Here is a 10,717-nt window from a genome sequence, read left to right as displayed (position 1 = left end):
TCAGGCAGTTCTGCTACCAGGAGGCCGAAGGACCTTGAGAGGTTTGCAGCCGACTCTACCACCTTTGCCACCAGTGGCTGAAGCCAGAAAGGCACACGAAAGCTGAGATGCTGGACCTGGTGATCTTGGAGCAGTTCCTGGCTGTCCTTCCAGCGGAGATGGAGAGCTGGGTGAGGGAATGCGGAGCAGAGACCAGTTTCCAGGCAGTGGCCCTGGCCGAAGGTTTCCTCCTGAGTCAGGCGGAGGAGAGGAAGCAGGTGGAGAAGAAGCAGGTGAGAGAGACTTTCCTCTGGATGCTCCCAAGGGGCTCCAAAAAGGAGGGAGAAGATCCCTAAATCCCATCCTTTTTCGGAAATATCCAAGGAAGGATATCAGATGCTGCTAAAGTTTTTGTCTCTGCCATTCCTATTCTGATTCTCTTCCCCGTCTCTGTTTTGAATCCTTGTTGCTGTTTCAGGGAAAGGATCCGTTTGCTGAAATGGGTCCTGATTCCTCTGAAGTAGAGAAGTCTCTGTTGGACACCAGAGATAAGCCACTGGGTAAGAAGGAAGGAGTATTTTCTCAGTTTGGTCCCATTCTGTTGGTGTTGAAAGTAATCCGGTGGTTCTTTTGATCTTTTTGGGGAAGACACTTGAGGCCCAGAGCCCAGAGGAGCCTGATAAATAATTTTGCACAATTAAATATGAAATAGGTATAGGGGAGTATTTCTTAATCTGTAGTTAGATATGCACTGCTTCAGCTCTGAGAGAAGCATCCTGCACTCCTGTCTCCCCACTTCCCTTTGTCTCTCACAGGTGAAAGAAGGATGCCGGCAAGACCTCCTCCTCCATCTCTTCATCCTGGTGGAGGGGAAGCAGCGGCTGAGGAACCGGATCAGGTAGGGGGAAGGAGCTATGGGGGGAAAGAGGCTGAGGGTGAGGGACAGAGGGCATTTCTGAGACAGAACAAATCTCTCCCCTCCTCATTGCTTCTGTCAAAGCTGCCCCTAACAAAGGCTGAAAATGCCATTAATGAAGGTTTATGTGCAGAGGATACTGAGTAGCCCCTTCACCTTAACTCTGAATGTCGCTAGTATTATTTATTATAAATTGTCTTTGGGGCATCTGGAGAGTCTTCCCATCCCAGAACAACACACAGGGAGAGGAGAAAGGGATTCGTCCATTTGGCAAACTGGAACACTTGCACACACAAATTGATCTGAATAAAACAACGTGGAGTTCATTAAAATAAGCACCAGTAATCCAAATGTGCAGCAGACCAATCCAGTTAAAACAGCCCAGGCAGGAAGCAAAAGAGCAACGTGCAGGAAATAATCTTTATGCTGCCTAAGAGAAGGATATTTTTCTTTCAGAGCTCAGTTTCTTTTGAAGATGTCGCTGTTCGTTTCACGGCTGAGGAGTGGGCGTTGCTGGATCCTGCCCAGAGAGCTCTGCATAAGGAAGTCATGGAGGAGACTTGGAGGACCATGATCTCTCTGGGTAAAGTTCCCTCTTGGGTCATCATATCTGTTTTGGAATTCAGTAGATATTTCTCCGTGACAAACCTCCCATATTTGGATGGATCCCAACGTTGCCACCTAGAGCACCTGGGATTCTCACCCCCACAGCTCACCTTGCATGGGGGGCTGGGGACTGTTTGGTCTGTGAATATTGTTCCTCCCCTTCTGCCTTTTTGCACAGGGATCAGGGTGTGGATAGGCTTTCTGAGTGTCTAGGGAAGTGGACGTCACTTAATCTTTTGAAATCACCAATAGTTAGTTTAGAGCTTTTTGATCTATTTTCCAAACCCATTTAGAATCCTGTCATTACCCAGCAATTTAATTCTCCCCTGGACGCTAGGTAATTGGTAGACAGAGAATCCAATTCACATTCAGATAGAGTTTTGACCTTGCAGATGGAGTTGGTTCAATGATTGAGCCAAAGAAATTTCATCCCTGAAAAGAACAGGCTTTTTGAATATGAATTTCCCATAAATATAACAGTGAATGTTAGTCAGCAAAGGCACTGAATTCTGCAGTAAGACTTCCCATCTAACTCCCTGCAGATCTTCCTTTATCACAAGTGTTCATGAGCGTTATTCAAAAACTGGGAACTCGTTTCTTTCTTGGGCTCTGATCTGTTCCTCTCTTTGTTGCAGGTGGTGATGAATTAGAAATTAAGAATAAGGGACAACAGGACAAAATCCACACAGTGGAGAAGCCATATCAAGATTTGGAGTGTGGAGAGAACTTCAGTCAGTGCTTGGAATGTGGAAAGAGCTTCAATCACAGCTCACAGCTCAAAGAGCATAAAAGAATTCATTCAGGGGAGAAACCATATCAGTGTTTGGAATGTGGAAAGTTCTTTACTACAAGCAGATACTTACGTCGACATCAGAGGAATCACAGTGGGGAGAAACTGTACCAGTGCTTGGAATGTGGAAAGAGCTTCTCCAGGAAGGATACTCTCACTTCCCATCAAAGAATTCATACAGGGGAGAAACCATACCAGTGCTTGGAATGTGAGAAGAGCTTCAGTTGGAAAATTAGTCTTACTTCCCATCTAAGAATTCATACAGGGGAGAAGCCCTATCAGTGCTTGGAGTGTGGGAAGAGCTTCACTCGGAAAATTAGTCTTACTTCCCATCAAAGAATTCATACAGGGGAGAAGCCATATCAGTGCTTGGAATGTGAGAAGTGTTATGCTTCAACAAAAACGTTATGGCAACATAAGAGAATTCACACTGGGGAGAAACCATTTCAAAGCCAAGAGTATGGAAAGAGATTCACCTTCAAGGAAAATCTCACTTCCCATCAAAAAATTCATACAGGGGAGAAACCATATCAGTGCTTGGAATGTGGGAAGAGCTGGAAGGAAATCTCACTTCCCATGAAAGAACTCACAGCGGGGGAAATCCTGGAGTCATAGAATAGTAGCTTTGGGAGGAATCTTGAGGGTCATCTAGTCTAACCAACTGCAATGCATCCTCTTGATGTTTAGTCAGAATCTCCTTTCTTGTTCTGTTCTTGTGGGGTTACATGGTTCTTCACCTCCTTTTCAATCATGAGAATAACTGTGAGGTAGGTTAGGCTCCCCAAGGCTGTCCAGTGAGCTTCGTGGCCAAGGAGGGATTTGAACCCAGGTCTCCCAGGGTGTAGTCAAATCCTCTATGGAATATACTACACTGGCTCTCCTATGAGACTCTTAGAAATTGTTCATGCATTTGTGTCTGCCTAAAATTTGGGTGCCATATTCTGGTGTTTGTATTTAAAGCTGTGTACTCCTCTAGCAAAGTAGTTTATGTAATAATAGTAAGTCAAGTTCAGTATTATAATAGATTTAAGGCAATGTTATCTGGGGGAGGGGCTGTTGATTGGCTGAGAGTTTGGAAGGGTGTTTAAGTAAGCACAACATAACCATCAGGCCTTTGGCTAATTAAACTTTATCATTTTAAGTGTCTTTGTGGGAGACGGAAATACTGGTGTTTTTCATTTTTGTTTTTATTATGTAATTGGTGTTTTTATTTTGAATGTTAATGCTGTGTAATGTCCTGATATCTTCAAAGGAAGGCAGTATATGAATTTTAATAAATGAAAAATAAGGTCATAAATCATAAAGGAAAATATAAAAATACTCAGGGGTGGGTGGCAGCTGGAATGAAGGGGCTGTTTGGTGAAAGACCCAGTCAAGACGCAGCTCACAGCTCTGCCCCTTGAGTACTCTGGGAAGGACCCCCATAGCTCAGGAGCAGGACACCTGCTTGGCATGCAGAAGGGCCCAGGCTCAATCTCCCTTGTGAGCATCTCAAGGTCAGGCTGGGAACATTCCCTGTCTTGAACCCTGGAGGCTCACGGCTGCCAGTCAGGGCTGGGAACCTGGAGCAGCTGGAGGGACCCCCAGGGTCTGTCCTGGCAGGAGACACCAGCTTCTTCCTGTCCCCCATCCGAGGGAGCTGGGGCCCTTTGCCCTGCTGGGGGTGGGCATGCAGAGGGGGCCCCTGTCCCCTGGGGACCATGACCCCAATAAAGCCTGTGGAGGCCCCCTGGCCGTCGAAATCTCTGGGTCCCCTTGCAAATGACCTCCGAATCCCTTTCTGATTTTGTTGTTGTTGTTGTTTAGTTGTGTCCGACTCTTCGTGACCCCATGGACCAGAAGCACGCCAGGCACTCCTGTCTTCCACTGCCTCCCGCAGTATGATCAAACTCATGCTGGTAGCTTCAAGAACACTGTCCAACCATATCATCCTCTGTCATCCCCTTCTCCTTGCACCCTCCATCTTTCCCAACATCAGGGTCTTTTCCAGGGAGTCTTCTCTTCTCATGAGGTGGCCAAAGTCTTGGAGCCTCAGCTTCACGATCTGTCCTTCCAGTGAGCACTCAGGGCTGATTTCCTTAAGAATGGAGAGGTTGGATCTTCTTGCAGTCTATGGGACTCTCAAGAGTCTCCTCCAGCACCAGAATTCAAAAGCATCAATTGTTCGGCGATCAGCCTTCTTTTTGGTCCAGCTCTCACTTCCATACATCACTACTGGGAAAACCATAGCTTTAACTATACGGACCTTTGTCGGCAAGGTGATGTCTCTACTTTTTAAGATGCTGTCTAGGTTTGTCATTGCTTTTCTCCCAAGAAGCAGGTGTCTTTTAATTTTGTGGCTGCTTTCACCATCTGCAGTGATCATGGAGCCCAAGAAAGTAAAATCTCTCACTGCCTCCATTTCTTCCCCTTCTATTTGCCAGGAGGTGATGGGACCAGTGGCCATGATCTTCGTTTTTTTGATGTTGAGCTTCAGACCATATTTTGCGCTCTCCTCTTTCACCCTCATTAAAAGGTTCTTTAATTCCTCCTCACTTTCTGCCATCTCCTCACTTTCTGATTTTACCAACCAGCAATTGCAATAAACCCAATCAATATTCTGTTGCTCTGTTGTCGTGGGGCCCCTAAGAGGCGCAGGGCCCAGAGTCTGGTGCCAGCTCTGCCTGCTTGGCCCTCCTGCCCTGTTGGGGTGACTCCTCAGGAGAGGGCAGCGCTGAAGGCAGCATCCTCTGGGCTGGGAGAGGAGTTGGAGCCTCTGGTGTCTCCCAGCCCCACCCTCTTCGCCCCCATCTCCTGGGTCTCCTGGTTCTTGTCCCCCATTTCCTGGGGGAGGCTGACGGGATGACCCTGGGAGTCCCCCCCAACTCTTTGGGGTTTCCTCCTTCTGGCAGAGCCTTTCCCCCTTCCAGCTCCCCTCCTGCTGCTGTTTCCAAGGGAGGGAGTAGCTCAGCTCGCCAGCCAAGAGGGACCCCCAAATCCTCCTGCTTTGGAGAGGGAGAGAAGGGGCGCTCGGCTGGCCAAGGGTTAAGAGGAGCGGAGCTGCCTTCCTAGAGCGGACAGGAAAAGAAGGGGAAGCAGGCTGGTCCTCCCGAGCCCAAGCCCCGCCCTCCGCAGCGCCTTCCTTGCTCAAGAGGAAGGGATCTGCCCGCTCTCCCCTGGGATCTGGTGAGCCTCCTCTCCCTTCCCCAGAGGGTGCATTGGGGGTCTTCCCAATCCATGCAGCGTGGGACCCCCAAGTGAGGGAGCAGAGGGTCCTGGCCCCTTCTTTTCTGCAAACCAGAGCAGGAGGCGAGTTCGCCGCAGGTATGAAACTGTGTTCCTTATTGTGCCAACTCCCTGGGGCACCCACAAAATTCTGCATGAAGGAGCCGGACAAGGTGAGGTAAAGGACCCCTGGACGGTTAAGTCCAGTCGAATTCAACTTTGAGGTGTGGCTCTCAGCGCTGATTTCAGCCTGAGGGAGCCGGCGTTGGTCCAGTCAGGATTCAGGGTCAGGTGGCCAGCAGGACTAGACCGCTTCTGGCGCCACAGGACACCGTGATGAGTGCCAGAGCGCATGGAAATGCCATTTTCCTTCCTGCTGCAGTGGTATCTATTTATCTACTTGCTTTCAACCCTGCTAGGTTGGCAGGAGCTGGGATAGAGCAATGGGAGCTCAGCCTGTCACGCAGATTCGAACCTCCGACCTTACAAGCTCAAGAGGCTCTGTGGTTTAGACTGCAGCGCCACCCCATCCACGACAGCCCAACACCCCCCCAAATCAGAGGGCACTCAGCAAATGAGACTTTCATAGAATCACAGAATTGTAGAGTGGGAAGGGACTCTGCCAGTCATCTAGTCCACCTCCCTGCATTGCAAGAATCACCACTAAAGCATCCATGATGCTTTAAAACTCCATGGAAGGAGAGTCCACCAGCCTTCGCAGCCATCTCAACCATTCCTCATATGGCTTGGCTTCCAGACCTTTGATCATCTTGGCTACCCTCCTCTGCACATGTTCCAGCTTGTCAACATCCTTCCTAAATTGTTGTCCATGTATGGCTAAAGAATTCCGTGTGTGGTCTGACCAAGCAGTATAGAATGCTGCTATTATTTCCCTTTATGCGGACACTAGACTGGCTTCCCACTTACCTTTGTCTCTTGCAGGTGATATAAGGTTGCTGGCAAGACCTCCTCATCCATCTTTTTTTGGGGAGTGGAGGGGAAGCAGCGACTGTGGTACCAGCTCAGGTAGGGGAAAGTGGTCTTGTGGGGAAAGAGGCGGAGGGGTGGGGCAGCCAGGGTTCCTCTGGAGTCCCAGGAATCTCTCGCCTCTTCCTCTTGGCTTCTGTCAAAACTGCCCCTTGAAGTTGTTTTTAGGGCATTGGGCGGGTCCTCCACCTACACAGAACAATGCACAGAACAAAACACAAAATAAAATAATGCCATTAAGACGTTAAAAGAAGCATCCATACTTTGAATGTATGGGAAACAAAACAATCCCATTAAAACAGCACAGCAGGAACAGGCAGGAAACAGCAAAACAATTTGTGGTAATATGATCATTATACTGGCTAAGAGGAGGACCTTTCTCTCTCTCTTTTAAAGAGTTCACTGTCCTTTGAAGACGTCGCTGTTCCTTTCCCGGGTGAAGAGTGGGTGTTGCTGGATCCTGACCAGAGAGCTCTGCATACGGAAGTCATAAAGGAGCATTGTGGGATCATGGCCGCTCTTGGTAAGGCTCCCTGTTGGATCTTAATATCTTTTTTGAAATTCCGTACTAATCTATCTATGTGAGGAACATCCCAGATTTTGATGGGGCTGAACAGCGCCACCTACAGCATCTGGGATTCTCACACCCCACAGCTCACCTTGAATGGAGGGCTATCCAGCTATATAGCAAGACAATACCCAGCTATTCCTCATTCTGCTAGGTGGTGTTTGCCCAGACAAAATCCATTCAAGAAAAGAGCTAGGCTTTTGGAATCTCAGGTTCCCATATCCCTGAATGCCAGTAAACAAAGCCAGTGAACCCTGAAGACCTCTCATCTATCTCCTTTCTGTTCTTCCTCTCTCACAAGCATTAATGAGCATTGTTCAATAATTGGGGGCTCAATTTCTTGCTGAGGCTCTAACCCATTTCTCTTTTCTCTGCAGGTGGTGATGAATTGGAAATGAAGAATAAGGGAGACCATGATGAAATTCACACAGGAGAGAAACCATATAAAAATTTGGAGTGTGCAAAGAGCTTCAGTCAAAGCTCCCAATCAACTTCCCATCAGAAGAATCCCATTGGGAAGAAACCCTACCAGTGCTTGGAATGTGGAAAGAGCTTTGGTTGGAGGGCTCACCTCACTGTCCATGAAAGAATCCATACAGGGGAGAAACCTTATCAGTGCTTGGAATGTGGAAAGAGCTTCAATCAGCAGGCCAATCTCACTACCCATCAGAGAATTCATACAGGGGAGAAACCCTATCAGTGCTTGGAATGTGGAAAGAGTTTCAAGGAAAGGGCCAAGCTCACTTCCCATCAAATAATTCACACAGGGGAGAATCCTTATCATTGCTTGGAATGTGGAAAGAGCTTCAACTGGAAATATAATCTCATTTCCCATCAAAGAACCCATACAGGGGAGAAACCGTTTCAGTGCTTGGAGTGTGGAATGAGATTCAGTCACAAGGGAAGTCTCACTTCCCATGAAAGAACTCATAGCTGGGAGAGTCCACATAAATGCTTGGAATGTGGAAGGAGTTTTAGTCAGGACTCCCATCTCATTTCCCATCAAATAATTCATACAATGGAGAGACCGTATAAATGCTTGGAATGTGGAGAATGTTTTAGTCAGGAGTCCTTTCTCACTTCCCATCAAAGAACTCACAGTGGGGAGAATCAGATTCCCCAAGAATCATTGGATTGTTGCATTGGATTGGATGGTGAGAGTCATCTTCTCCAACCCCCTGCAATGAAGGATATTCAACAAAAGAATTCATGACAGATGGCCATCAAACCTTTGCTTAAAAACCTTCCAGTTCAGGAGTGTCCCACACCACCTGAACTACTTTCTTTCACAGTCAAACAGTTCCTGCTGCTAGAAAGTTCCTCCTGATGTTTAGTCAGAATCTCCTTCCTTCTACCTTAAATCCATTGGTTTGGGTACTCCTTCACCAGAGTAGGAGAAACCAAGTTTGCTCCATCTTCCATGGCACAGCCCTTCGCATATTGAAAGATGCCTGGTCCCCCGGTGAGCATCATGGCTAAGTAGGGACTTGAACCCAGGTCTGCCAAGTCGTATTCTGACCCTCTAACCACTATACCACACTAGCTCTGTCATGAGTCTCTTGGAAAGTGTGCAAGCATGTGCGTCTCTTTAAGTTTAGGCACAGTGTTCTGGTGCTTGTATTTAAAGTTGTGTACACATGGGATCAAAATAATAAGAGTGCATTTAAATTACTGTTAGCTAAGGAGGCAGAAAGGGTGAGTTTGGGGTGTTGCAGCTGAGAATTGGGAATCATGCTTGTGTAACAACAGCATAAAAACCAGAGCTTTGCTTAATTAAATCTATGTCCTTTCAAATGTGTTTGTGGGAAGGGGTTATTCTTTCTTTTATTAAGTATTTTGTGTTTTTATTTTGCATCTTTATGTTGTGAAACACTCTGACATCTTTGGATGAAAGACGTCAAACAAATGTAATAAATTAAATAAATAGCAGAGTAGTCATAAGCAATAAAAAAAACATTAAAATACACAATCACACTGGAGAATAGCCACATAAATCATGAGAAGATCTAAAATACAGATAGAAAAACCTGTAGCAACAACAAACCTGCTAAGCCCCAGAGTTTGTTCAGCGGCCCCAGCTTTTGTAGCTGGAGTCAGTCTGGACTCTGCTAGGCCACATGGGGAAAGGCCTGCAAGGCAGGAGAAGGTCTTAGAGGACTCACAGCCAGGATGGTCTCTGTCCTCATCCGCAGTCTCAGCTGCTGTAGCTGGAGTCCATCTGCTCATCACCTTGGCCCCGGCCCCCTCAGGCCAGTAGAGAAAGCATGCAAGGAAACAGTTGGAAGTTGAACTCAGAAGTATAGGAACATCCTTGTAATACCCATTGTGACAGTAGTACTAAAGTAATGAAGAATGAGCAGAAAAAACTGGAAGATTTGAAACCATACACTTTATGTTAGGGTTGCCATATTTGAAAAAGTAAAAAGCAGGACACCCTGAAAGCTGTTGAGCCTTTTTTAGGAAGACCCCAACATTGTTGTGCTTTTTTTAGGACCCCCCCCCCCAATTTTATGACAATGCCAAAATAACCTGATTTTTTTATTGATTTACCTAAGATCCAAGAAAATCTGGACTTATGGCAGCCCTAACTTATCTACACCAAGTTATCTTGAAATTAGTGGTTTTTTTAAATAAATCAGTTGTACTCCACCTCACACCTCATTCTTTGCTACATTGGGGGTGAAGTGTTCAGGTCAGAGTTCTGGGGTGGCAGTGGGAATAAGGGGGGGGGGTTGGTGAAAGGCCCATCTGTGCCCCTTGAATGCAGAGGGAAGGTGGAGCAGGAGGGGGTGGGCGCAACATGGGAGAGAAACAACCTCTGCATTGTACATTCTGAAGCGTTTTTCAAAGCGCTCCGTAAAAACAAACTTTTATAACATTCCTATAAGGTAGACCAGTAGCATACGCACACCTTTTCTTAAACTTCAGTTGCTAAAATGAGCTGCTACACTTCAGGTAAATAGATGTTCCTGTTTCTGGACGAGGTGGGAAAATGCTCATTTCAGTTTCTGTTACTTCTCTCTGGCTCCTTTCCTTAGTCATGGAGGTGTAGCAGTTCAATCCTTTTGACCAGCCCAGGTTCCTTTACAGCCTAATACTTTCCCTCAGCCTCCCTCTCTCTCAGCAATGCCCCTCCTGAGGCGTTTTATTTTGTGCGCCAGACCCAGGGGATCCCTCGGCCCCCTTCTTTCCCTCAGACCCCCAGAGCCTGCCTCCCCCCCGACTCAGCCCCTCTTCCTCTCTCCTCCTTCTCCTCAGGCCAGAGCCACTTCTCCCTCAGACACAGCCTCTCCTCCTCCTCACCCCTTTCTCCCATCTCAGCTCCAGCCTCAAAACTCCCTCAGAAAAGGCGCCTCTCATCTTCCCGCCAAAAGGGCTGGCTGTCTCCGTAGCCAATCAGACTGCGCCACCAGACTCGGCCCGAGCTCAGCTATTTTTCTCTCTCCCTCTCTCTCTCTCTCTGTCAGACACACTGCTTAGTATTGCTCCTTTCTGAAAGTGGGCCTTGAAAGTGGGGCTGCTCTGAGGGGGGCTGAGCTCTGTCTCCCCGGAGCTGGAAAGGCGCCTGGGACTTGGCCCTCGTTGCTGGGGGAGAAGGAAGGGGCAGGCAGAGAGAAGGAGAGAGAAAGAACCCAGGGAGGAAATGGCGTATAAAATCTTCTTTTTC

The 10,717-nt window shown here is 47.5% G+C and overlaps 1 protein-coding gene across 1 annotated transcript; it reads left to right on the top strand.

Annotated features, from left to right (window-relative positions):
- The first annotated feature begins 550 nt into the window (after positions 1–550).
- Positions 551–8,493, top strand: LOC128399244 (zinc finger protein 586-like). Its single transcript, XM_053360483.1, has 6 exons — positions 551–877; positions 1,352–1,478; positions 2,137–2,903; positions 5,343–5,456; positions 6,879–7,005; positions 7,428–8,493. Exons 1-6 carry the CDS (start codon positions 806–808, stop codon positions 8,261–8,263), a joined length of 2,043 nt encoding a protein of 680 aa, XP_053216458.1. The 5' UTR covers positions 551–805; the 3' UTR covers positions 8,264–8,493.
- Positions 8,494–10,717: the final 2,224 nt, after the last annotated feature.

Source organism: Podarcis raffonei, chromosome 13, assembly GCF_027172205.1.
Source record: "Podarcis raffonei isolate rPodRaf1 chromosome 13, rPodRaf1.pri, whole genome shotgun sequence".
Classification (NCBI taxonomy): domain Eukaryota; kingdom Metazoa; phylum Chordata; class Lepidosauria; order Squamata; family Lacertidae; genus Podarcis; species Podarcis raffonei.
The sequence above is the reverse complement of the archived record's forward strand: the minus strand, read 5'-3'. Positions and strand labels throughout refer to the sequence as shown.

Bases quoted from the DNA above. Each gene is read 5' to 3' on its own strand.
- LOC128399244 (XM_053360483.1), top strand. From the start codon at position 806: ATGCCGGCAAGACCTCCTCCTCCATCTCTTCATCCTGGTGGAGGGGAA. The intron at 1,479-2,136 runs GTAAAGTTCCCT...TCTTTGTTGCAG, and splicing joins GAGGACCATGATCTCTCTGG to GTGGTGATGAATTAGAAATT. The intron at 7,006-7,427 runs GTAAGGCTCCCT...TTTTCTCTGCAG, and splicing joins TGGGATCATGGCCGCTCTTG to GTGGTGATGAATTGGAAATG.